General features: G+C 26.8%; 2 protein-coding genes across 2 annotated transcripts in view; one reads left to right on the forward strand and one right to left on the reverse strand.

The window, feature by feature from the left end:
• Positions 1–1208: 1208 nt before the first annotated feature.
• LOC107455662 (heme-binding protein 1) lies at positions 1209–20797 on the reverse strand. Its single transcript, XM_043048461.3, has 5 exons — positions 20667–20797; positions 18762–18845; positions 16430–16559; positions 16159–16330; positions 1209–2239 (listed from the first exon to the last, which is right to left on the reverse strand). Exons 2-5 carry the CDS (start codon positions 18837–18839, stop codon positions 2032–2034), a joined length of 588 nt encoding a protein of 195 aa, XP_042904395.2. The 5' UTR covers positions 18840–18845; positions 20667–20797; the 3' UTR covers positions 1209–2031.
• The window catches only part of LOC107455616 (prolyl 3-hydroxylase 1), a 29571-nt gene continuing 22458 nt past the window's right edge, over positions 20726–27838 (forward strand). The window contains exons 1-3 of the mRNA XM_043048460.3: positions 20726–21481; positions 24018–24170; positions 27535–27706. Of these exons, the coding sequence (XP_042904394.1) occupies positions 21050–21481; positions 24018–24170; positions 27535–27706 (757 nt within the window). The 5' untranslated portion in view covers positions 20726–21049. The remainder of the gene's footprint in view (positions 21482–24017; positions 24171–27534; positions 27707–27838) is intronic.

The raw sequence follows: 27838 nt of genomic DNA on the forward strand, positions 1-27838 counted from the left end.
TTAAAACTATTTTTGATAGAATTCAGTTAGAATTGTTTTTATGTTATGTCATAACAATAATATAAAGCATGAATTAACACTATGACATTTTCAAAGCAATAACACAACATATTTCAAGAAAATTTTTTAAAAAAATTTAAATTTTACTTACAAATAATTAGAGATAAATGAACCAAAGCAAATTTATTTAAGTATCACTCAGGCTGAAAATTATAGGATGTAATATATCTATCTTGTGGCAGTGTATAATTAATAAGCACATTTGTATGGCTCCATGAAAATACACACACATGGAGCTAGATAAACATCGAGGAAACACATTTATAAAATATTGAAGGGTTTAAGTAAATATGTAGCATCTACATTTTACACAAAACACACATATTCCATGTCTCACATTCATACCATGTTTACTTGATAAGATAAGTATAATATATTTAGGAATAAAAAATAACTAAAAAAATTACATGAAAATATTAATACATATAAAAAATATGGAATAAATATAAGATATAAAATATGAATAAACATAATTTATACTAAGTTGATGAGGATTAATTTATAGTAATTATCAAAAATTAATTATAGCATAATTTATCCAAATATATAATTTCTCATCATCCAATACATAGATTAATTCGAATTTATATATTTGGACAAAAATTATTCATAAAGATAATTTGACACACATAATCTACAATAATCTATTTAGAGTAACTGGGATAAAGTTTATTTCGGAAACAGGACAAAATATAATTTAGAATGTTCCATTCAAAATAATTACATAAATAAAATCTAGAGTAGTCCATTTAGAATAATTATATAAACATAATTTAGAAATTATTTTCAAATTTAATAGTCTGCTTGGAATAACTGTATAAGCATAATTTAGAATAATCCATTTAGAATGATTTTATAACCATACTTTAAAATAATCCATTTAGAACAATTGTATAGACATAATTTTGAATTGTCCATTGAGAAGAACTGTATAAACTCAATTTAAAATAATATTTTTAAAATAATTGTATAAACTTAATTTAGATGTTCACTTTAAAACAACTATGTAAACATAATTTAGAATATATCAATTAAAATAATTTAATAGATAAAATTTAGCATATCTAGATAAAGATTGATGTATAATAATTGTGACCTATATTTCGTTGCAGAATTTTACGTCACTTTTTTATCCGTTTTAACCAATCTTTTTTTTTTAAATTTTATTTATTTAACCTTTAAAATAAAATGTAACCTTTCCTTAAATTCAATCTCTTTTTTGTTTTTAACAAACTAATTTAATGTTGAGAACTTCAAATCTAATGAAGTACCCATGGTAAAAATGCAGATAAATATTCTAGATGAATATAACAGGAAACATTAAAAATACTTGCTTACATTTCCTACGAGTTAACAACTGTTAATTTCAATTAACAAGAAAAACTACATGTATAAAGGCTTTAATTCACAAACACTACCAACATTTATCACAACAATCTATGAGTTAACATCACTGTTTGATCAAAAAGCAGCCAATACAAGTTTTCAGAAGACTGACTGTCAATATATCCACATAGAAATATTAAAATCTCACAGTAAATATTTAAGTATATTAGCGAAGATACTGTTTGTAAATGATTAGTCATGAAAATATAACAATCATAATCATGTCTTAGCCAATGAAACTGATACATCGTTAAAAAAAAAAAGATATGATATATTCGATATCAAGAGTCATCACATTTTATATGCATACAGCATGTAATAATATTAAAAATATTAAAAGAAGCAGCCATAGAAAACACTTATCAAAAAATACAAAAAGAAAAATATTTGGCATAGTTAAAAGTATACACTTATATGCATAATTGTATATGATAATATGAATGAAACAGACGTTGACTGGAATATGTGCAGCAAATAATGCACATGCAACAATGTTAAACATCTACTGTTAGACATCGTATTTGCATGAATCAAACTTGAAAACTCTATCCCTCAAGCTTTAAAAAGGTGCCTTAAAATGGGAATCTAGTCAGTTGGAGTTTGAGGATCCACAACGCTGGAAGTTTTTTTCACAATCCAAACCTCGTTTCTTCGATTGAAAGGTTTAAAGGGAGGATCATAGCCTGCTCGATGATATTCCGACAAATCCACATCATCTGGGTTCTCGATTTTTGATTTTAAGGTTTCAAACTCTTTTTTCCAATCTGCATCTTTAGCCATGCCACCAAAAGTTCTATAAAAATTTAAAAAAACATTATAAATCTAATTTATTTAAAATTAGAAAAAATATGAAATTATTAAAAACAAAATACTTCATTATTTTCATCTCCAGTACTTTTACCCAAATTTCAGATCCTAATCATATGTTATCATATACAAATATGCATATGAGTGTAGTACATTCTAGCATACAGTTATATGCATAGTTGTATTAGATAATATGAATGAAACAAGTCTTTTTCATTTATTCTTTTACAGGTTTACTTCATTTTTATTACCTATGATTTTACATTTAATATTCAGCAAAAAAAAAAAAAAAAAAGCAAACACAAAAAGTTCAGTCAATTGAAAATTGTCTGAAGAACACAACATAGCTGCCAGCACGGATAGGAAAAAAAATCTGGTAGAATTTATGGAATATAAATTTCATCATAAATATTGCATATAGTGCCTGATTGATCATAAGGCCTATTCCCTGACATTTAGGTCCCCCTAAACGTTACAAATAATTTTGTGTGAGCGTGTTTCCTTAAGAATAGTCTATTAGAATTACAAGTTAACAAAAAATGAAATAAATATAAGCTGAAATTATGAATATATTGTAGTTTACTTATGTCATATATAATTTAAAAACACTTCACAATTAAAGATGTGAATTTGATTAAAAGTGACAATCAGGGTGCCTGCGACAGTTCTGTGCCAAGGCCACTGTACTTCTAGATCACGTCCTGGCTACATATAATATACTAATTATTTTATATATTTTTAAATAAACTAAATATTTTAAATGTAGGGAATTTTATTTATTTTTATTACCATCAAAATACAAAAACTTTATTACACTAATAAGTATGAGAATAGTCTGTAATATTTTTCTATTATGTTTGATATTACCTGAACTTCAATAAGAATTTTTTTTTTATCATGATAACTCATAATTTTGAATAGTAATAGACAAGTAACTTATCATTGATAGCTGAAAGATTATTTTAATTACTTTAAAAAGGGAATTCTGTATAAAAATGAACTGAATTTTAGAACAAAAAAGAAAAGAAAAGTTTTAAACTGATAACTATAAATGAGGCTAACTTCATCACCTATCAATAATACTTACTTAAATATTCAATATTATTCAATATAAATATTAAATATTATTGTGTAAAACTTCTTTTTCAAAAGGAATTTTTTTTAGAAAACTTACTCAATTTTAGAAAATTTGCTAAAATGTACAGAAACCAGGAGAATTTTTATTAAACCAGTAGACCAGGAGAAATTTTTTTTAATTGTGTTCTTTGGGGAGGTCTATTATTGAATAATAAACCTCTCTAAAGGACAGACTAAATTTCTCTGAAGAATGACACAAACAACGTCTTGTTCTTTATAAACTAAAAGAATGATAAAGGGAATATTGTTCCTTGACAATTTAGAATTGGTCTAGTTTTATTGCCTTTTATTTATATAAAACCATTAAGTAAAAGAGAAAAAGAGTTAATTTTTATTAAAAATTCTTAAAAGACTAAGAATGCTTTTTTCAAACATTAAAAAAGCTAACATAAACTTATTTATATTAACACAGAAATCTAATAAAAAATATGTTAAATTAAAATGAATAAAAATGCTTATTTCCCCATCTATCTCTAAGCAGTAAATGATAAACCTAATCACCAATGACATAATGTGATTTAAACTACAATGACAAAATATTAACATAAAAAATTGGAAAAAAAATGTGGATTCAATAAATAAGGAAAGATCTTTAACAAATTGAGAAAGAAAAATTTTTTTTCTCACAAAACTTTACTAGATAATGCAAACTGAAAGTACTAAACCATTGCCTAAATGCAGCCTCGAAAATTATTTTATAAGTAATTGATTAATTATTGAAAATGATTTTATTAGATTATGAAAAACGATATCAATTGTAAACGATGCAATCTAACATGTCAATTTTATCTTAGGAAATTGTCAATTAAGACAGAAATTCCTTTACGAAACATTATATTCCTGGTGAAGGGATTCATTTTCGAACTAAATTTCGTTTTTTCACTAACTCATATATATATATATATATATATATACAGCACCGGTCAAAAGTTTAGACTCACACTTGAATTTCTAAAAATGAACAAATAACAAGATTTTTAAACTGAAAATCACAAGAAAGTAACTTTATTTTGATAATTATAAGTCAGGGGTCTGTCCAGGCCGAATTTACTACCGTTTAGCGGTACCTTCACAAATTCAACTTTAGGAAAAACGGTAGTTTCACAAATTCAATTTTGGAAAAACGGTAGTTTCACAAAATACTTTTTCTTAAAATTTCATTTTTGTATCCCTTAAGAAACGATAAATCCATATTTTTGTGTTGATTTCTTAATATAATTTTTCACAAATTACGTCTAAATTTTCACAAAATAGGTACCTGTCAGAAAAACCTAGACAGACCCCTGTAAGTACACTTATAATGCAGTAAAAACTATAATTTTATGCATAACTTATGAATTTCGTCCAGGTTTGTATTCTTCGAAATATCCTCCTTTAGCCTTAATCACAGCAGTGCTTATTTTTAGAATTCTTTTAGTTAGTTTTTGCAATGTTCTAGTTGAGATCTAGTTCCAGCAACTAAGTAAAGATTCCCAAAGTTTGTTTTGATTGGTACATCACATTTTTCTAAAATTTTTATCGAGTTTATCTCACAATAGCTCAACAGGATTAATATCTTGGGATTAAGGGGGCCAATCCATATATTTCAATGGCTTTTTTTTCTTTTGATGCAATGAAGTTTCTACACAATTTCGATGAATGTTTTGGATCGTTATCTTGCTGAAAAATAAATTCTTAACCAACGATTCTCTGCCCACATGGAAAAGCTTAATACAGCAATATTCTGTGATAATATTTTTTATCCATAATTCTTACAAGATCTCTAACTATGTCACTGGCAAACATCCCCAAACCATGACTGAACCACCACCATGCTTCACAGTTGGTAGTAAACATGGATTGGTCATACGTCCACTTACTTACTAAACGAGGATCATACTGCCTTTGTTTCCTTCCAAACAACTCAAATTTTGACTCATCAGTAAACGAAACCTTTGACTACTATTCTAAGGACCAGTTAAGAAGTTTTTAGCTCATTTCAGTCGTTTAACTATGTTTTGTTTTTTCAAAAAGGTTTTCTAGCAGCTACGCAATTTTTTAAACCATAGTCACTAAGTCGGCGTAGTACAATAGTTACTGACAAAGCTTTCTGACCAGTAGCATTCAATTCCTGATGCTGTTTGAATCCGCTACCGCTTACTTCAAATGCAGATAAACTTATTCTCACGTTTTGATATTATTCCAGATCTCCCTGATCATTGGCGACTCCTATTTTGGCCTAGTTTCTTTCTTTGCAAAGTTCTGAGAACAGTGTCTGGGAACATTAGTTTTAGAGGCAATTTGTCTCCATGAAGTGCAATAATATCTGCACGTGTTTCGACACTTATTTTTGGTTTTTGACCCATAATACTGTAATGAATTGTATAAATTAATGTTTACTTTTGTTTTTAATATGTACTAGTTATTCTGTCAAATGAAGGCTATTATATCAATATTTTAAATGTGTTATGTACATCAAATTAACTTATAAGGAACTTTACAAAAGATTAAAAGTAAATTGTTTAGAAATAAAAAACTAATGAAATTTTTTAAATAAATTACACTTTTCTTAGAATAGGCATTAACATGCACTTTCGTTCATTTTCTAAAACAACTGCAGAATGGATGCAAAATGAAAAAATAATGAACAGTTTTAACTGGAAACAGCATTTCGCGAAATTTGTGACATTAATTTTTTATAAATAATACGTTTAAGTCAGAAATAATAAACTATTTTTGAAAGTTTTGATTCTAAATACAAGTGAATCTAAACTTTTGACCGGTACTATATATATAAATATACATACGGTAAAAATCTGATATAACAAGTACAGAGTATTACAAGAAGTCCTCTTTTATGACAAATTTTACACTATTATTAAATTATATATGTATATAGTGAAACCCTTGTTTTACGTTAACCGTTTTGTATGTTATCCTGCTATCTATGTCATTTTCTGCTAGTCCATGAAAATTGCCTATACCACCGATAATGTTAAATTATCCCAGATCTTACATAACGCTTTTTAAGAAAATTCTGCTCTATATGTTTTTCAAACAAATCAAAATAATTATTTCTCGATAAAGCACACACCAACTTTTTCTGAGTTTTCTTTTTCTTCTTTTTTTTATATATAAAAAAAGAGAGACTAGTTTATTCGTTGTTTGAAGCTTTTCTGACATTCTTTCAATTCTATCTTACTGTCCTTGTGTTTGTCAGACGAGATTTCCCTCTTGAGTCAAATTCAGAAGGGTGGTGTGATGAGCAAAGTACAGAAAGAGTGTTTAAAAGGGAGCTTAATGGGAGTCAAATTTTTTCCAGTAAATGTTTTGGTAGCTCTTAATTTTATTTCTACAGTGTTGGACAGTGTCAACTAAAATAAATTACAAATGGGTTTGATAAAGCTTCTTGGGGTTAACAGCTTCACAATATCTAATAGGAACAATGGCCCTTCAAAATAAAATTACATGCCTGAAGATTTTCCAAAGTCGAAGCATATATCGACTTTGTCGAAGTCGAACACGGTGCCATACGTGTCCCATTACTTTTCAATGCCATCAATATATGATTTAATGCCAGCTCCTGATGATAGTGATGAAAACGAAGATGAACAAAAAATATCCACAACTGATCAACAGTTAGAAAACACAAAAACTCTGAAACATTTACAAATGTAAACTATAAAGATAATTTGCAAACAATAGTAAGTATTGGGAAGGACATTCTTATAATTGCACCTAAAAACAAAAAAACATGTAAAGAATACAAATTTTTTCTAGTAGTTTATCGTGCGTCAATTTTTGAAAAAATATACTTATTCATTTTTTTACTCCACACCATACGTCTTTTAACGCTAGTTCGAAGGGAAATGTAAAATCCAGGTTCGAATACATATAATATTAAACTTAGAACACAATTATGTGGATTTCTGAGGAGAATTGTGTCCACTGTTAGCGACTGACAACCGTCATGTCTAGTTTTGAGATAGGATAGAAAAACAATTAAAAAACTTTTTGTTCTTATTAACTGCACATAGACAGTCAAAATTTTAATGTATAAATAAAATATACTTTTTTAAATATGGCTAACTTGTACTTCTTACATACAAGTGTGAACTGAAACATTTATCAAACATTTCTGTGGCACACAAAAAAAAAAATAAAAATACATAGATAAATATAGATTCTCTTACCCTAAGATCTTTCTTATTTCATTTCTATTATTATTACTTAGAGCTTTATGGATATCTAAGCTTTACAGTATTTTCTCCGTGCAAATATTAAAAAAAATTACTTAATCTAAACATATGAAGTTAAATTAAGCTATAGAATAATGAATCTATTTTTATTAAAAACATAATCAAGTCAACATAAGAGAATTACAAAATAAATTTGAAGATTAGATTAACTGGAAGGACGAATGGCACAATGCAGTACACAGCTAAAATGCATTACACTTAACGTAAATAAAACTAACCCAATTACTACTCATGGAAAAAGATAAACTCAAAAATGTTATAAACTATAACATTAACAAAAAAAGAGCATATAAAATAAAAGGAAAGAAAAAGAAAAGCATAGAAAAAAAGAAGAAAAGGAAAAGAGTCTGAGAAGACAAAAATAACCAGTATTGTATTGCTAAGAAATTTTTCATTCTTAGTTCTTTTTTACAAATATATTAACAATAGTGATTGTAAACTACTTAAAAAATGCTAAATTAACTATTTAGGATTTTTTTAGCAGTTTCTAAACTAGATTAAAACATGGACTTCGTTTTTTCTTAAGAGATGAGACTTTTTACAAGAGAAAATTTTTTTGTATGAAAAATGTTTTAAAATGTATCAAATATAAAATACAACAGTCTCTTATTATAATAAATCTATCAAAAATATAAACACATAAAGACATTATATGTAAACGATTGTTATAAATACTGAAATATTTTGTAGTATTTGTACAAAAGGAATTTTCTGAGATAAAACTGTAATAAATTTTTAGGCACTAAACATTTCTTTCTTTATTATTTTTACCTCTGAGAAGACATGGGTGGACATTGAAAAAGCGAAACATATCTGAATAAGATAGAATCAATCACTAAAACACAAGTTTAAATTAAAACTCAAATTATGTGTAGTAAAAAGTTTTTTGATTTTGCCATGTTTTACTGCACTTATTATATTGTTTTTTATTTATAGTCTAGTTATATTGGTTTTTTTATAGCCTATCTATATTGTTTGTATCACAATAAACTCAGATTTCTATTAATTTTCTATCAAACATTCTGCAAAATAAAAAAAGAAAGAAAAAAACAGAAAATGAAGCCAAGTTTAAAAAATTTTTCAACAAAGATGTTTTGCATAAAAATCAGAATCTGATGTTATGCTGAAAAAAATTTGAATAAGATACTATAATTTTTTTTTAAACTTAAATAACAAAATAACAATTTAAAAAAAAAAAAAAAAAAAAAAAAAAAATTGGTGTGAATATTTTAAATAGTTTTTGTTACAATAATCAAATTTTGATAGGTCAACTCGCAGCCATCAATGTTTTTTTAATATACTTAGAATATGACAACAAATCAAATTAAAAAAATTATTCACAACTTTTTACTCCGATTAAACCATGCACACTCCAATAAGAAATTTATTATTTTAGCAATAAGTTTCAAGATGTTAGATTAAAATTCTTCTTGAAATAATTAATTCTAATAATTATTAATAGTTTTGTTTTCTAAATTTTTTTTCTTTATTACCAAAAAAAAAATTTTTTTTGTTCTTGACATCCAAAAATATTTTTAACTTTTAAATTTTGTTTTTGAAAAAGAAGGAATTTTGATTAATGCAATTTTATTTTCATTGAATTAGTTTTCAAATTGCGAGTATTGGTATGCAGACAGAATACAAAAGAAAAATATGAATACTGAATAATACACACATATATTTATTATAGCTATCTGTTGTTCAACAATTATCAGTATTTAAACTAGTTGAATTTATTAACTTAAGACAAAATTAGTAACTACACACAATTTAATACACAAAAATATCCATGCAATTTTTTTTATAAGATTCATACTTTAGAAAAGAAAAAGTGATAAAAAACAAGTAAAAGGAATAATTTCATTGTCGAGACTATTATCCTATGGAATAATAGATAAATTATGTCAATTATTTTAATTATTGTTTTGTCATCATTGAAAGATAATCAAAACTTAGCTGTGTTATTGGTATAGAGTAAAGGGAAAAAAACTGTCATAAAAATGCTTAAGATAATAAATTTGATAGTAATATAATATTTAAGATATTAAGAAATATATAACATAAATGAAACACTGAGAAATAGCTATTCTAAAAATAAAAAAAAATAAATAAAGTTGTAAAGTAGAAAAAAAAGAGTAAATAGACAAAAAATATCCTTTTAATTCTGAAAACAAAATTTTAATGCTAAAAATAATATTTTCCAGAAAGAAATTATCTATAAAACAGTAAAAGAGATAATGCTTATCACAAATACTTTTAAGAATGTAGCGCTATCATAAAAACACTGATAAAAAATTTTTATACAAAAATAAAACAGAAAAAAGAGAAGTCATTTTTATTTTTGAAAGAATATTTTAAAGCTGAACATCTCAGTTTTCCAATCATTATATTTTCAAGAAAAAGTGGCATTTAAAATCAAATAGAAATCCTCTTAATTACCAAGTCAAAATAAAAACGTCAATAAAAACAAGTATTTTTTGAAAAAGAAAGATAGAAACCAAACCAAAATTCGTTCTTAATTTTTAAATAGAAGATTTAACGATAAAAATCTACTAAACTTAGCTTTTACATATTGTCGTATTTTTAGAAAAAAAGTGACTATAATAGAATAATGTTCATTAGATACACGCTTTTCAAAAAATTCTGTCCTAGTAAAAATACTAATAAAAAGAAAGTTAATAAAAAAGAATCTAAAAGGAAAAAAATTCTTCTTAGTTCTGGAATATGACTTTAGCATTGAAAACCTTGTTGAGATGCTACGGTCGATCTGCCTTACCGCACAAAAAAGTGGCAATAAAAGAATAAAGATTATTAGAAACGCTCTGAAAAAATGCTGGGTTATAATTAATACAGAAAAACAAGCAACAATGAAACAAATAAAAAAGAGGTTCTAAATTTTTAAAACAAGAAGTGTTGAAAAAATGATGAAATAGACTTTTCAGAATATTATTTAAAGAAAAAAAACAGTATTACAAAAGTTATAGTTCAGTATAAAGTAAACTAATTTTAATTTCTCAAATTTTGCTTTTCCATTTGTCTTTCAGGACATTAATTAACAAGTTTTAGAACTTAACAAATATGTGTAAAAACAATTTCTAATAATGTACGGTAAAAAATTTGATTTTAGATTATTCTTCATTAAATCAATTAAAATTTTCCCCAAAAAAAACTTTTCCGAATAATACTTTGTCGAATACTCAGCCAAATATTTGGCCACATATTCATCTATCCGTATATTCAGCAAAAAGGCCGAATGCCGATTAGTGGACAAATATCTATTACACCTAATAAAAATATGTATTTGGAGGAATTTTAAAAATATTTAATGATTTTAACATATTAACAGTTTCATTATCAACAACGACTTTCAACTTTTTACAAAGTTTGAGAAATTTTAATGGTCAGCTTTACATAATGTATACTCAACGTTTAAAGGTCTTTAAATAGATTTAGAGAGGCATTTAAATAGATTTTAAAGCATAAAAATAAATCCTATCAATAAAATGCATGCAGCTGCTCCTAATCAGCTGAGAACTGACTGACATTTGACACAGACAATTGAAGCAAGCATGATGGAGTAATCATTAAAACGGAAAACCATCCAAGCAAGGAGAGTTAAGGGTCAGTATAGAGGAGCGAGCACACTATGTGCAGAGCATACCCCACTACTGATTGGGCTGAAAGCACTTGCCAAGAGAAATTATCAGCATGTCACTACTGAAGTGAAACTAAAATATGGATATTTCAGGGGTAGCAGCAAAGTTTTTTTAAATTTTAGGGTAATTTTAGAAACTTTCTTCAAAAAATTTTAGGGGTAATATATGATTTTGCTAGGATAAAAAACAGATCACACGGTAGTTTATTACATAACAGAAGATTATTACGATTCATCCACACATATCATAAATAATTGCAAGCCATAAAATAAAGTTCTGAAATTTATTAAGTCAAGAATGAAATCTCTAAAGTGTAAAAATCAAATTTCAACTTTACATATAACCTATCAGAAATTAAGTGCAGAATTCAGGAACATGCAAAAGTGAGAATAAATCAATAGTAAAAATATATTAACACCAGCTTGGATTTTTATTTAATTTTTACCTTCTTAATCAAAACTTTATTATTACCCTTTACCTTACTTTATTAAGAAAAACTTTTGTGTGATATTATTAGATTTCAAATCAGCAATTTATATTAGAAGTTATAGAAAAACAAATTAATCATGATCATTTTTCTAATATATTCTTGATATGATTTGTGAGATTCTTTTACTGCCCTCAATAGTGTTGTGATCTTCAACACTCCTCCATAATTTCGAATGGTATCTTTGATTAGTCTAAGAGACATAATAGTATTCTCATGGTGACTCACATTAAGCATTGCTTTATTTATTGAAAAACCTCTCTCAGGATCAGAATTCTCATGTGGTAAAATTAAAACAGTTTTAATTAATGTAGTTAAATTCTTATATTTTAGATTATTGCTTTTATATTTATATTTAGCCTATAACTCTAATTTTTTAGGAACACCAACAAAATTTTAACAGATTTTTAGGAATTTTAGGGTTTGCACATAGTTTTAGGAATTTTAGGGGGAATGCGACCCCTGATATTTGAAAGTCATTTTAACCCACTGACGGTTCTGCACGTAAAAAGTCGCATTTTAACCTGCACTCTTCTCTGCATAGCAAAACCGGTTTTCCCATGCTAATGGATAGGGGAACTGTGTGTAGGAGAAAAACATTCTCCCAATTTTGCCCATTTCCTTAACCGCCAGAGGGTTAAAGAAGAATTTTAATTTTACGGTATGAAAGTAAATTGGTGGTTTTTTGTTAATTGATAGAAAAATCACAAAAATGAAAAGTGATAAAAAAAGATTTTTAAACATGTGGTTAAAATACTCTACTTCCTCACGGCAAAACCTTTTACAATGTTATTCAGTGCACTTCTGCTAAAAAAAATTTTTAAATTTTCAAAACTATTCAAATCATATTTATCTAATCGATGTCTTTAGGTCTCTGTGTTACAAAAATATCTGTTTATACAAAAAATTAAAATATACTAATTACAGATAGATATGCAATAAGCAATTAGTTTTTCTTAAAAAAGGGGGAGAACACAATAAGGAAATAAAAAAAGAAAGAATTGGTGTGAATTTTGAGTTTACTAACCCAAGAACAAGAAACAACTATACACAATATAACTCAAACAATGAATACTCAATTCAAAAAAATCAAACGGTGGTATGAGCAGATTCTTGCATAATTAAAGAGGAAAAAGCAGAGACAAACAAGAACAGAAGACAAAACATTAATTTGCCTTAACAAAATTGTGATATTCTGTTCACAATGAAAAATGATTATGCAACTGATATTAAAAACTTCTAAGTAGCATATAAGCTTTACATTTTATGCAGTATTGTTCTAATATTAGCTGACTATCAAAATATAAATTATTAAAAAAATTGCATAAAAATAAAGGTGTTACATATTTCTCTTTAATATTATTTGAACATATCAGGAAACAGACTGATTACAATAATAAATTTTTTACACTTGCTAATTTAAAAGAATATAGCATTAACCTTCTGACTGTGAGGTTAATGCTATATTTAATAAGGCAATATCACAGAAAGTAAGACAGTGGATAATTTTTTTCTTCAAATTAAATTGGTGTATCCTATATTATTTTTTAGTTAAAAGTAAAAAGGAAACTGAACTGTTAGAATTTTTTTTTTTTTTTTTTTTTTTTTTTTAAAAAAAATGATGTAAAAAAAATTCTATTTTTATATACCAAATTTTTTTGAATTTCAATGCCAATTTCCAAACACCAAATCATGTAGTAATTTTGCTTGCCCTTTTTAAATATTATTTTTTAGAAGGCTAGTATGTATCCATTATTCAGTTTAAAATACAAAATTGATTTCAAAAAATATATGCTACTGCAATAAAAAAGGTTAGTTTAGCTGTTCTTTAGAATGTAACAAGAGCAATCGAAACTTACAATAATTATCCCTAAGTAGAAAAAAAATTTTAATCAAAAATTTCTATACTCGTGTTGCTTAACTATTTATTCAATGGCTAATAATTAGAAACTGGTTCAAACAATTTATTTGTAGTTATACAAATTTAATTTTGTAGAGAAAAATTTTAGCTTTTGTAAAGAATAACCACAAACTTTTCTGTTCATTGAATTATTATTATCTAACTGTGATAACTACAAGAAGTTTGAAATTTTAGCAAAATTGTATACAATAATGTAGCATATTTAATGGAATAAAATTCAGCATACCTACATCTCAACTTAACAGAAATTTTACATCCGAACAACACATGCTAGTTGTCGATAATAATTTTATTGAATTTCTATAAGCAAAGAACAAATTTAAAAGCACCAAACTTATTACATTTAGTAAATACAGTGCAAAAACAAAATAAACTTAACTGCTTGAATTTTAATGATTTAGAGGAATGCCCCCAAATATGCTTATTAATTTGTGCATGGAATTAAGTTCAGTGAGTTAAATTTTAAGTTACAAAATCACACACAAAAGCACACTTTCTCAGAAAAAACATATCTTTTTTTATCTGCATATTCATATTTCAAATCCTCATGATATGAGGGAATCTGGGAAATCCTGCAATTTGGGAAATATGGTCCCAATTGTTTAGTCTGGAAAGTGGTCCAAAGCTTGGATTCCTCAATATTACTCTTACTTTAAGTAATTTTGCCATATCTCAAGAGTTTCTTAAGCGAATCATAAATTTTCTGCCTGGAATTATAAAATTTATTTGTCCAAAGATAATTCCATGCAAAAAATAATATTTTCAATAAGTATTTTTTCTTATTTTATTTCATAAAAGTCAAACAAAATTTTTTAATTGTAAGATACAGAAATTTTTACATTTTCATAATAGTTCCTGCCAAAATGACTTTCAAATATGTAACATTTTGTAAAATTTAATAACTATTTAAATGCAATGATTCTTGCAGGCAAAGAGTACAATGAGAGATGATGAAATATTTTATAAAAGAGATAAAAATTAGAAGAAAAAAAATAGAGTTTTCCATTTGTTGTTAATTCTAAAAATCTTTTTTACTTTTAAGAAATTAAATAAATACAATATAAACTTATTTTAGTCACAATGTGCTTTCTAAAATTCCTAATCTAGTTTTTTAAAGGGAATGTAACAAGTATAACCATGATTTTTTCTCAGAATAAATAATGTGCTTGTATTCAAAACTTTTTTATGGCTAACCATATGAGAAGTTAGCCTTTCTGTTTTGAAAAAAATTAAAACAAGATATTATTATATAGTTTAGATAATATAATCATTAGTGCAAATTTGTAAATGCCTCATGTCCTTTTCAGGTAATAAGAGTAACCCTATTTTAAATAAATTATTCTATAAGACTATTGAATTTTATCAAGTTTTTCTTGTATAAATAGAAAAGGTTAACTTTTTCTTTGTTATTCAGCAAAAATATATCAAATAAAAAGCTCATACATAAAAGTGAATCAATGTGACACATCAAACAACAGTAACGATGGAACTGGTCATCACTAGAGCCCGGATTTTGATGACCTAAAAAATCTCAACTAATGCCCTTAAAAAGTGCAAAAAATGCCCTTAAAAATGCAAAAATTGCGCAAAAAATGCCTTAAATAAAGTAAAAATATTGAATTAAAAAAATATTTTGCTCTTTAAAATTATTATGAGTCATTTAAAAGATATAAAGCAATGCAATACTTGTTCTACGCTCATTAAAGTTTGAAAAATATGTTTTATATCCTAAAATAACAAAAAAAGGAAAATATATTGACACCAAAATATTTTTATTTTGTATAGAAACTTTAATGGATATAACAACTTCCATCTCATAATATTACTAAATATCAGAATTACATTGAATTATTAAACGTTTTTTGATAATTTGAAATGTAAACGAGCGTCTCTTGTCTGAAAGTAAATTTACATTCCTGCAAAAGTTTCTTTCAACGTCTACTGATGTTATAGGTTATATATTCTTTGGTTATAGGTGCGTACTTGAAAAAGACGGTCTTACTTACTGACAATTCTTCTTCAATTTGAAAAGATGTTGCTTCACCTGTTAATATCCTATAGATTTTCTTTATTGTTTGGAAGCCAGTGTAATAATGAAAATTGATAAAAAAATAATAAAAATTGTCAAAAATTAACAGAAAACTTTAAAAAATGCATTAAAATGCAAAATACGCCCCAAAATTTCAAGAAAAATGCCCTATAATTCTAAAAAAATGCTCTGAAAGACAAAAAATGTCCAAAAATGCAAAAAAATGCAAATGTCATCAAAATCCGGGCCTTAGTCATCACACTGTTTACTTTTATGCTAAATTTTCTAATTAACATGGCAAAAATACTGGTTTGTACAGTAAAGAACCAGCAAGTTAGAGTAGAAAATATTATGAGTCAATCAATCAGAGGTTTAATAAATACTTTAACATAGCATAAACAATTGTTGAACTTTTTTAAGATACATTTAAATCTTACCTAACATACATCTCCCTGGCACCAGTTTCGGATAAAGCAAGATCGTTATCTAAAGGATTAGGAGGACTTTCTAATTTAGATGGCAAGAAAAATGAGACAGAATAATCTTTTGCTTTTTCTTCAACAGGACTTACATGATAGACTACAGGAACAGTCATATCAATAGATAAACCTAGAAAAGAAAAGAAAAAAAGATAAATTATTTTTTTAAAATCTTCATAATAAGATTTGTCATAAAAAAAATATAAGTTTGTTAATCATTTCTACTAACTTGCTTCATTTTTCCCACTTATGTAATCAAACAAGCGGCGAAAATCATCACGAGAAAAATCATCAGGAGTTTTATCATGAATAGATAAAGTTACCCACTGACATTCCGGATAAGATCGAAGTTCATAGTCCTGGAAAAAATAAACGAAATTGCTTTCAGTAAAAAACATTTTAAAAAATCACTATTAAGGCCTGTTTATGTAGTCCAAGGACTTGAACCTGAATAATTGAACCAATTTCTCTATCCAAGAAGTTAAATGATTCGATGACACTTCCAAATTTTTGAAAATCACTGAGTCATCGGATAAAAAACCTTAGCATGTGTATTGTTCAGATTCAAGATTATAAATTCATACGTACATGAAAGTAAAATTACAAAATAAAATCAAAATAGCACAAATTGATCTTAACAGATAAACTTATTTAGATTAGAATATATGAAAACAGAAAACATAACTCACAGACTTCATGAAACTTAAGATGTTGATTGGTTAAGCTAAGAGAAACTTGAATGGAAAGTAAAACATGTTCTATTATCATCTAAAGGTTTGGACAAAGCACTTGAATGATAGTTTTCTCAGTCTAAACTCCAAGCAAAATAAGTTTTTATCAATTTCAATAAGTCTCTGCTCAAGAACTTGAACAGTATAAACAAGCCTTTAAAGTCATGAAAATAATAAATATTTTGAATTCTATCAGATTTTGTTACTAATGTCTTGAATAACATCCTAGATATACCCTTATTATAAAATATAAAACTTAGTTTTCAAAAATACTAAAAGTTAAAAATGAATCATATTCAACAAATATTATTCAATTAAATGTTATAACATCTAAATTCTTGCTTAAGAAAATAAAAAAATTTTGAAGTAGTAGTAAGAAAAGTTTAATATTTAAACCAAAGTTGGATTTTTCATATCAAAGCAGATAGTTGATATGACTAACATGAAAAACTGGCTAAAACTGAAAAATTATATTTCTCAGACATCGTAACACATGCAGAGTATTTTTTTTCGATTTAATATTTGAAATACTAAGCAATATATATAAATAACACTAATTCCATCAAAGTAGAAATTAGATGAGTAATAAAAATAAAAGCACAAATAATACCTCAAAACACAAATATTCTGCAGTTTTGGTTCTAAAATAAAGAGGCTTCATCAGTGTTCAAACAAAGAATAAGAAATGAAAATATAGTGATGGAGAAAAAAATCACAAAAACAAGTATTACAAAGAAAAAGTGTTTTTCACATTGCTCAGCTTTATTTTTTGTGCAGCAGAAAGTTCACTCCTTCTTCATCAAGAGAAATTATAGTCAAAAGAATAAATTTAGTTAAATTGCTGAATTACTAATGCTTTTTGTTAAAAGAAATTCTAAACTGCATCTAAGTTTTGAAACTAAAGTCAATCAATTATTATAAAATGCAAATTTGATTAAAATTTAGATTTGAAATTTTTTTAAATTATTTGTCTTTTAATAATTAAAAAATAATCTCACTTGAAGTTATTGTTACTCAAATGGCTTATCCAAACTTTATCCAAACATTTATGCAGTAATTATGAAAATCAAAGGAAAAAAGAATTGCAGTTTATATTCATAATTTCATTTACTTTATTGGAGTGCTATCATCTTTTCAAAGAAATCTTTAATAAGATTCAATAAAAATTTTTGAAAGAACATAAGCTAATTGCAATTTAATTTTACATTAATTCAATTTTTTATGAAATTATCTATATCAAATTTATTTTAATATTTTGACATTAATAAAAAAATATATTGAAAATCACATTTTAATCGCTACATAATTTTATAAATTTTCATTACACTATAAATTAAATTAAAAACAGAAAATTTGACTTTATAAACGTATATAATTTTATATAATATTAAAAATATGTGTCTTTTTACAAATGAGAATTATGACTAAATTAAAAGTTATATAGCTATAGTATTTGAATGTAATAAAAGTATACTCATGCAGCCTAGTAATTTCAGATAATATAAAATTTTCTTTAGTTGAAATATTAAAAATAAAAAATTATACTTAATGTATGATCTCAAACTCTACCAAAATAGTGCTAAGTTCATAATAATGTAGCTTTATAATAATGCAGTTCATAATAAATAGCTTTATATAAAAAGAGTATTTTGGGTTTTTGATGATAAATAAAATGATAAATAATATGATAAATAATAAGATAAAAATAAGAGTTCATTATATAAAAACACATGAAAGTGTGAAGAATACAACTGAAAATGAATATAGTAAAGTAATAGACTATATAAAATTTCAATTTTGATTGTGTGACAATGTATTAAACATACTTACATCTGTTTTTGAAATTACTTCATATTTTGGTTGTTCACTTCCAACTATGGCACCTTTCATGTATTTTAAGAAAGCCATTGTAGCCTAAAAGATTACCAAATGATTATATAAATAATTAAAAATATTCTAGCCTATTACCTGACTGAAAACTTTATAAGCTCATTTTTGAAGCATATAAAATTTCCAATCAGGTAATATCTTACCACTTCAGTTTCTTAAGTTTATTTATTTGATCTATTTTTTAAAAAAAAAAATTTTTTTTTCTATATTGGTAGATATTTCACTAACTGAAATTCCTTAAAGAACAAAGTAAAATAGCCAGGTTTTTATACTTGAAATAATTTTCTTAAAAAAGGTACTTAACTGTAAAAAAGAGCCATATAAAATCACTTTACTTTTATTGACATCAGTGTTACTTAGTCAATTTTTAAAAAATGATAAATGTTGATGGCCTCCTTTAACAGCTAAGTAAAAAAATTAGTATACATACACAAAGTGGTTGTGAATTTTACCCTTAAAGTTTTCTATATTTTATGAATTTTATTTTAGTATTATTATTATTTCTAGTGTGCCACTACCAAGTTATCATCAAAACTTAGCACCTTTTCTGGCACATGAGACAAATATAGAAATCATCTTTTTAAAACTTTTAATGGCTTTAGAGTTCTTAAGGATTTTTTTATATACATTTATACATAAAATCCTTATAATAATGGTTTAATAATAAATTAAAATAAATTAATTTTAAAATAATAAATATACCTGTAATAAAAAATCAATAAATTGATGGATATACAGTAGCAATTTCAAATGCAAGAAATAAAAGTTAAATTAGAATAGAGAGTTAAAATCTGTTAAAACAATGAAACTGAGAAGTTCTGAAGAAGCTGAAAAGTAAAATTATAAATTGGACATGAAAATGAAATTTTATTTATAATTTTAGTTAAATTTATACTTTCATTCAATAAAAAATAAAAACTTTTGCCAGAAGTTAAGAAACAAATGCTTTTGCATGCTTTTTTTCCTTCTTTTGTTTAACAGGATATACAGATGTTTTTATATTTGTGCAAAAAAATGAAAAACATTCAATCATTAATTAACAATGAAAACAGGTTTGAAAAGGATTTTAAAAAAAAGGTGAAAAGAAATTTTATAAAAATTAATAACTAGAAAAATCTATTATTATCATGGGTATAAAATTTCTGTGAGATTGAAATTAAAATTACCCAGTTAAAATAGCTCTCTAATTTACAAAAAAAATTCAGCCTTGCTCATTGTTCTCCACGCTAATGCCATGATTACTGCACTTTTTTCTACAATTTAGATTTTTATTGAATTGTTTTAATAATAGTGCAAAATATAAGAAAAAAAAATATTGTTGCAAATATTCACATTTTACATATTACAAAGCAAAATTAGAGGGAAAAAGTGTATAATTTATAACAGGGGATTTCTTTCATATTCTTGTCTTAATCTTCGCTCAATACAAGAGCACGGGAGGGGGGGGGGATAATCAATCTTCCGTAATTAATAAAAAAACCTATGTTTTGAAAATTTATAAGATATGTTATCCTATACTCCTTGATTCTGACATGTTCAGCCTCAGAATCAAGATTAATATTGAGCTAATGCTTGCATTCTAAATATTTTCAAAATTTTATAATTTTAATTAAATAAAGCAATGAGATAATTTAAAAAAAGATAAAATAAAAAAACTAAAATGTTTCATCAAAAAAAAGATGTAAAAATTCACTAGTTGACGTCCCAGCATGTTAAGCATATTTTCCTAATCCAAAATCAAACAACTGCTTTTAAATAATAAGAACAGATGCTACATATTTCATACATTTTTGAATTCACATTAATACATAAATCCTTTTAATTTTAAGAATTTAATTAACTTACTGAGTTAAGAACGACTGCAATTCTAAATCACCTGTCGCTACTGCGTTGAAGTGAAAGTTAAAGTAGCAGCTTTACTTTCGGTTTTCTATGTCTGTTTGTTTTTTCGTCTGCTAAAGAATTTTGTAATTAAATTGAAAATAATATTTCATACTGCATAAAAACAAATGAACAGTGATTTAAAAATTTTTAATTTATTTTCAAATCTTTTTAAAATAAAAATACTTTATTAAAGGCGCATATTATTTTTACGTTATTTACAAATCGAAACATCTGGTTTTCTGCTTAAACAAAAGTTAATGCGAAACGGATGTCAACATAAATTTCGGTGGGAAAGGCTGCAAAATTTAATTACGTAATAATATTACTAATGTTGAAGCTGAGAAATGATTAGCAAATGGAATGTTGTGTTAGCAAGTTTCTTTTTATTACACTATTCCTATGCTGACGTTCCTCTTGGAAATGTAAAATTGACTTACGAACAGTTATTCAAAATTGGTGTTGATGCATACCTTGAAAACCGGTGGACTGACTGTGTAACCTTATTTGAAAAAGCTCTTGAAGAATATTTCTACTATAATAGTGTTATTTTAAAATGTAGAAAAAAATGTCACGAAGAAAGATCTAACGTTTTTTACAATGTAACTGAAAGTTCATCTGATCTATGGCGTTTGCAAGCTAAAGTAACAGATATTGCTTTGTGTTTAATGACTTGTCATAAGTTTTACTTCCTGAATCGCCCTAAAACGTCTAAAGAAATAGATGATAACTTTGAAAAAAAATTGCCTTACAATTACTTACAGTTATGCTATTTTAAGGTGTGTTTAAAATGCTGTTTATCTTATGATTAGTTCGTTTATTTTGGATAGTAACTGCTATTCAACAAGAAATAACACGCTTATTTAATTTGAAAACTAAATTCAAAATTCAGCTGCATAGTAGAAGTTTTAAGCTAGTTTTTCCTTTCATGTATTGTTTGTATATTCTACTAAAGTGATTCTGCTAAACTTTGAAAACACCGGATCCTTTAGACCTAGGATTTCCAAACATTTGTGTTTATATTTTATTAAGACGGGTCTCTATTTAAAAATGAATTCTCCATCTCTTTATCACGCGTTAGCAAAGTTTTAAATTCCGAAGTTAGTGCACAGCATTTATTATTTTATTTTGCTGTGCTACAATAAAGAGGTTTAATTAAATTCGAGATTACTTAAGTAATTCCTGTTTTATGTAACATTATGGTATTTGAAAAACAGATATTTTACTCACTTCTAAAATTATACAAAAATCGAAGAAATAAAGGAATCCTTATTTTTTTTAAAAATTGTTTTTGATTCATCAAAAAATTTTTTAAGGATAATAAAATTGCATTAAAATTTTTTATGTATTAGCAATATATAATACCAAAAACATCTTTTACTAAATTCATAGCATTAGTAACTTTTAAGGTTTCGCACTGGATTTTACAGAATTTTTAATTTGTAAAACAGCCTTTTTTAATTAATGTAAGCAGGGGTCCTAAAATTATAAATCTAAAGTAAATTCTAAAAATTTATAAAATGTTTTTTTTTATAAGAAATGTAAATTTCAGCATGAAAACTATGCATTTTTCATGGTCATACGCTTAACTATAAATTTTAAACATTCTTATTTAAAGCATGTTAAAAATTAGAAATTCACAATTAGACCTTAGCTTTTAGTTATTATAAAAAATTTTTATTGCAAACTTTTTTTTGTAAAGTTTTTTTAGCATAAAGATATTTTCCCAATATTCATGTTTTTCAGGATATGCATTTAAAACATGTATAATTCCCCAAAATTTATGAAAATTTTCTGTTTTATTAATAAAATTATTAAAAATCATAGCACTCATTCTTGTGGAGTACTTATTTAAAGTTTTTTTTTTACTTTTATTTTGCATTTTTTTTCTGTTGACATTTTAATGGAGTATCTATAGCAGGGTTGGATTTTTGAAGTCTAAATATTAAATAAAATGCAAGAAAAGTACCCTCATTAAACAAATTATGTGTATATGCATATGATGCATTAACTATTAACAGCATTTAAAATGTTCATCCCGATTTGGATTAAATTATTCCATAAGACTGTAGATGCAACTATTTCCGCTCCAAACTTAAATTGTACTTTGAAAACTTTAATTGTTCTGTAAAAACTTTAATTGTTTTGAGATGTATTTTGCAGTTTGGGGTATTTTTTTGCTTAGATACCTTTAGGTACTCCAGGGATGACATTTTTTCGCTTTTGTCTTTCGAATTTCATCCTTTTTATCAAAAACTCCGATTCTCTAAAATGTTCGTTTTTTAAAAATAAATATTCCGCTTTTTCTGAAAATTCCGTCATTGAAATAAAATAATTGTTTATTTCCGATTTTCAAAGATAAACAGACAATTCAAAGTAGCTGCTAACCCTTCCGCATTTTTACTTATTTTAGCGGTTTTCTCCGTTTTTATGCGTGGACAATAAGATTTTCTGACTTTTTACCCGTCCGCTAGATAACTCGTATTTTCTTAGTCCAGGTGTCGCTGCATTTTAATATCAAACATCGATTTTCGTATTTACTTGATTTAAAAGTTGCGCTTTGTGGTTCTTATTCATGCAAATTAAATATCGTACGTTGCAATTCTTATTTACGAGATTTAAAAATCCGATATCGCGATTTCTATTTACGCGTTTTTAAAATCAATGTAGCTATTTGTATTCACACGAGTTTAAAATCCAATTAAAATCCAATCCAATGATTCTTTTTTGCGGTTGTAACATCAAACATCGATTTTCGTATTTACACGTGATTTAAAAATTAGGCTTTGGATTCGTATTCATGCGATTTAGAAATTATGAAATAACGTAAGATTTACTCGCTTTAAAATTCAGCTTTCTTGCCTTTTGGCCAATCTCATCCCTGGTACTCTAATTGTCTTCATTCATATTTTTTTTCCAAGTTAGTTTATAACATTCTTTTATCACTGCAATATTCTTTATTTTCTCTTTTTGAATTGTATAGCGTATTCTAGCTCTTGTGCCTTTAAGACATTTCAATTCAATTAAAAAACTTTTGTTTTTTTTCATCACTAAAAAACTTCATCAAATCACAATTATTAAATTTTGAATATCTTTCTCAAAATTTAATTATATAAACATAATTGGTCCTTATGTGTTTGGATAATAAAATATTTATATTTATTTTCCTTAAAAATGTTACCTAGTTTAATTATTTAATGTGTATGTCAATTCTTTCACATACAGTTCCAAAGTTGCTAATCTGCATTGTATATTGCTAAGAAAATAGTTTTAAAAAGTTTTAACTTTATTTATTGATATTTTTTGTAATTTCAGATAGAGGAACCTGAAAAAGCAGCATCATGTGCCTATACTTTTTTGATCCATAACCCTCATCATGAAGTAATGCAAACTAATCTTCAGTATTATATGGGTTTGCCTGATTTAAAAGAAGATCGAATTATTTACCTGGAGCCAAAGTCTTATCAGGTGGGTTTCATTAGCTTGTTGTATTTTCTTAAACTGAGTTATTAAAGTTGAAATTGTTTATTAAGCACTCTGATTTAAGGAACTCCCAGATTTAATGAGAAAATTTTTCATACCAATTTTGTTTATCTGAAACGTCACCTTAAAGCCCCTACCAGCATATAGTGTGGCTTTGAGGAGAACTCCTCCAGACTAAAAGTCTGGGACTGTCTGCTGCTGTGGTACAGGGTTCCCACGGTCCTTGAGAGTCCTTGAAAGTCCTTGAATTTTTTTGTGCTAAATTTAGGTCCTTGAAAGTGCTTGAAAAACGTCTTAGGTCCTTGAAAAACTTGATAGGTCCTTGAATTTGTCCAATACTGCCGGCGGCCCGTTTTATAAAACACCCGCGGATCTTCCTGGTTCTTTCTGTTTTGTTCCCGAGCTCTCTCACGTGGTTTTTAACGCCACCGTTTCTAACCGGGCCTAGCGTCTTGGTGTCTGCCAAGCGCGCTGAGCACAGCAGACAATCAATGCGTTCGGGGCGAGACTCCACTTCATCTTCTGTCGCATATGCTTAGATCTTTTTTCTCATCGAAACTGGAATACTCTCGAATTTCGTAACAATATATACCTTGTAGTTTTCAATAAATTTGGCGTTTTACCATCCGCACTTGTCCTTACGTTTGCGTCATTTCAAACCTTTATTGTAAAGCGTATTCGCAAAGGCACGGCTTCGTATTTGTGTTATGTAGTTTAGACTAGTTATGCCTGGGAAGTGCTGTTTTAATCCCCAATGGATGGATAATCAAGCTTATAAAGAATGGATCTTATCGATGCCCGAAAAGAAGTTCAGAGCCAAGTGCCGATTATGCATAAAGGAGATCGATATCTCGAAAATGGAAGAATCTGCTTTGAAATCACACATCAAAGAAAGGTAAAACAAAAAAGCAATCTCATGCCTTGAGTTCTCTTTTTCCAAAGACATCAACATCTAATTCATCTGGTGTAAATACTCCTTCAACATCGTGTGCCCCATGTGAAACAGAAACTTTAGTGGCCGAGGTAACATTGTCTTCTTATCTGATCAAAAGGAATGTGCTTGATGCTGAAATTCTCTGGAGTCTGAAATGCATCACTAGTAATTATTCATGTAACTCCTGTGAAGGGATTAGTAAATTGTTCTCCAAAATGTTTGCTGATAGCGAGAAAATTTTTTTGTAGTGCCACAAAGTGAGCCTATTTGGGCTCCTTTGGATTGGCACTATACTTCAATGGGATTCTTATAAATGAGCTGAAGAATGTTGATTGCTACGCTGTACTCTTTGATGAGACGTTAAGTCAGTCTCTACAATCTAAGCAGATGGACATTATGGTAAGGAATTGATAATAAAGTTTACACTAAGTATCTTACTTCCCAATTTATGGATCATGGAACTGCAGAAAATATTTTGTCCTCTTTTTACAAATGCATGGATGATGGTTAAAAGCTCTCTAAAATACTTCAATTATCCATGGATGGACCCTATGTCAATTGGAAATTCTATTAGAAGCTTCAGTGTGAATTAAAAGAGAAATATTCCCACCAGGTCATATTCATTGGCAGTTGTGGATTACACATAACGAATAATGCTTTTAAACATGGTGAAAATGGGATATGTTCCTTCTAATTTTTATTTTCAGAAAGAATTGTTGCTGCATAACATTTAGAGAAGGTTGTGTAAATTATGGATGAATAATTTCAGAAACGATGTTTAATAGAGGAGAGGAGGAGGTTATGGAATAGTCATGGAATATGGAATACCTAAGATTTAGCTCTGTCTTTCATGCAGCCTTTACATGGAAATGCACAGGATTAAAGGATTTCACCATTAACACCTCATTACCATTAGTTATAGATTGTGCTGAAAATGATTTTGTGAATTAATATGTAAAACCAGTAGGGTTGTTTTTGAAAAAATATAAATTTTAGTCCATAATACATGTACTTTCTTCTCTCTATATAAGCAAAGCATTTAGGTATTATATTTGAAATTAATTATTGCCACAACAAGCATTATTGCTTCCAGTAAAATAGAAGAGAATAATTCTTAAAATTGGTCTTAGATTAAGGTCCTTGAAAATTTTGTTGAGGTCCTTGAAAAGTCCTGGAAAGTCCTTGAATTTCAATCTCATCATAGAGTGGGAACCCTGTGGTAACAAGTGAGAGCACATTTCTAATGGGGGTGCAATGGAAGAATGAAGGTGTCGATTGGTTTACTCACATCGGCCTACACCAAGATTAAGATAAAACTATTCACCTAACACTCCTATTTGAAGTGACTTTTCCTTGTAACCATTGTACCCGCCATGACGCGAGATTGATGTCTGGAAGAGTTCTCCTGAAAGTCGCACTATAACTAGAAGTCAATGAAGTTTTTTAGTTCTCATTCATTTGTCAATTGTGATCCCTGTGGAAATCCCTGTTAATCCATCCATGTGGAGAAAAAAAAATCTATTATTGATGTGAGTTGTTTTTGATTAATCATGATGATAAGTACTCCTACTGGTATTATCTTATAAGATAGTAGGTACTGCGGTAATAGGTTTTCGCAGCCTCTGACTGGAAAATTACCATTTTGTTAGTAAAAATTTGTGAAAATTATTTTATTAGAGATAATTTCCTACTTTTCCTAGTTTATTTAAATGCTTCTTCCCTATTTCGATTTTCTCAAAAATTAAATGTAAAAAAACAAAGGGGTAGAGTTAAAATGCTTCTCTTTATTTCAATTTTCTCAAAAATTAAATATCGAAAAACAGAGAAACAATGTAAAATTCTGAATTTGTATATTGCCAGGAATCAAACAGTAATAATGATTAACAGATATTGCTGCTATGTAGACCTTTGAGTAGATTATCTATACACTATTGCTCTTGTGTCTATGTGAATATATTAAATCTGACCGTAATATGGAAAGAAGCAATTAAACCACTACTTTCAATATTCTTCAGAAGGGTTTGAAAACACCTCTTAATTGGAAAATAAATGTTATTTGCAGTAAATGTGCAGTGTGCAAATCAGAAAAACGCTGAATTTTTGTTCAAATTTGTGTAAAAAAAAGTAAACTAATTTGTTAATTTTTATGTAGCTTTTTTTTTTTTTAATTTTGGCATACTCTGTATAATGAGGAGCCTAAATTAATTACCAATTGTCTTGTTCTCTATGTTCTCCTTTTAAACAAGTTGACTGCACTTCTTCTTGATATCTTCGAAAGAAATACTTTTTTAAGGGACCTAAATTGTATATTTTATGGTTTAAATTTTTATATAATATAAAATATTTGTAATGTTTAAAATAAATAATCTTTTAAATAATCATTAATTTTATTAATGACTTCATTTTATCTTTTAGGATCTCTTTTTGAAAGGTGCACAACTTTATACTGATGGTAAATATGCTGATTCTATTGAAGTTATGGAACTTTCTCTTAAAGAATATCTCTTAGCTGAAGAAGATTGTCGCATGCAGTGTGAAAAACCCATGATGGAATTATCAAGTGAAGAATTGTACATATCATTATCGAGTATGCATTTATAATTTTCTTTAAATGTATTTTTGTACACTTTAAGCACAATATAATTAATTGATAAATGTTTTAAGGATTCTTTCTAATTGTAAGGTTTGATTTATGACTTTAATATAGTAAATAAAAATT

The sequence above is a fragment of the Parasteatoda tepidariorum genome, chromosome 1, assembly GCF_982258835.1.
Source record: "Parasteatoda tepidariorum strain Cologne lab strain chromosome 1, Ptep-v5.0, whole genome shotgun sequence".
NCBI lineage: Eukaryota > Metazoa > Arthropoda > Arachnida > Araneae > Theridiidae > Parasteatoda > Parasteatoda tepidariorum.

Bases quoted from the DNA above. Each gene is read 5' to 3' on its own strand.
- LOC107455662 (XM_043048461.3), bottom strand. From the start codon at position 18,839: ATGGCTTTCTTAAAATACATGAAAGGTGCCATAGTTGGAAGTGAACAA. The intron at 16,331-16,429 runs GTTAGTAGAAAT...TTTCTTTTCTAG, and splicing joins AAGTGGGAAAAATGAAGCAA to GTTTATCTATTGATATGACT. The intron at 2,240-16,158 runs GTAAGATTTAAA...AAATTTTTATAG, and splicing joins GCCAGGGAGATGTATGTTAG to AACTTTTGGTGGCATGGCTA.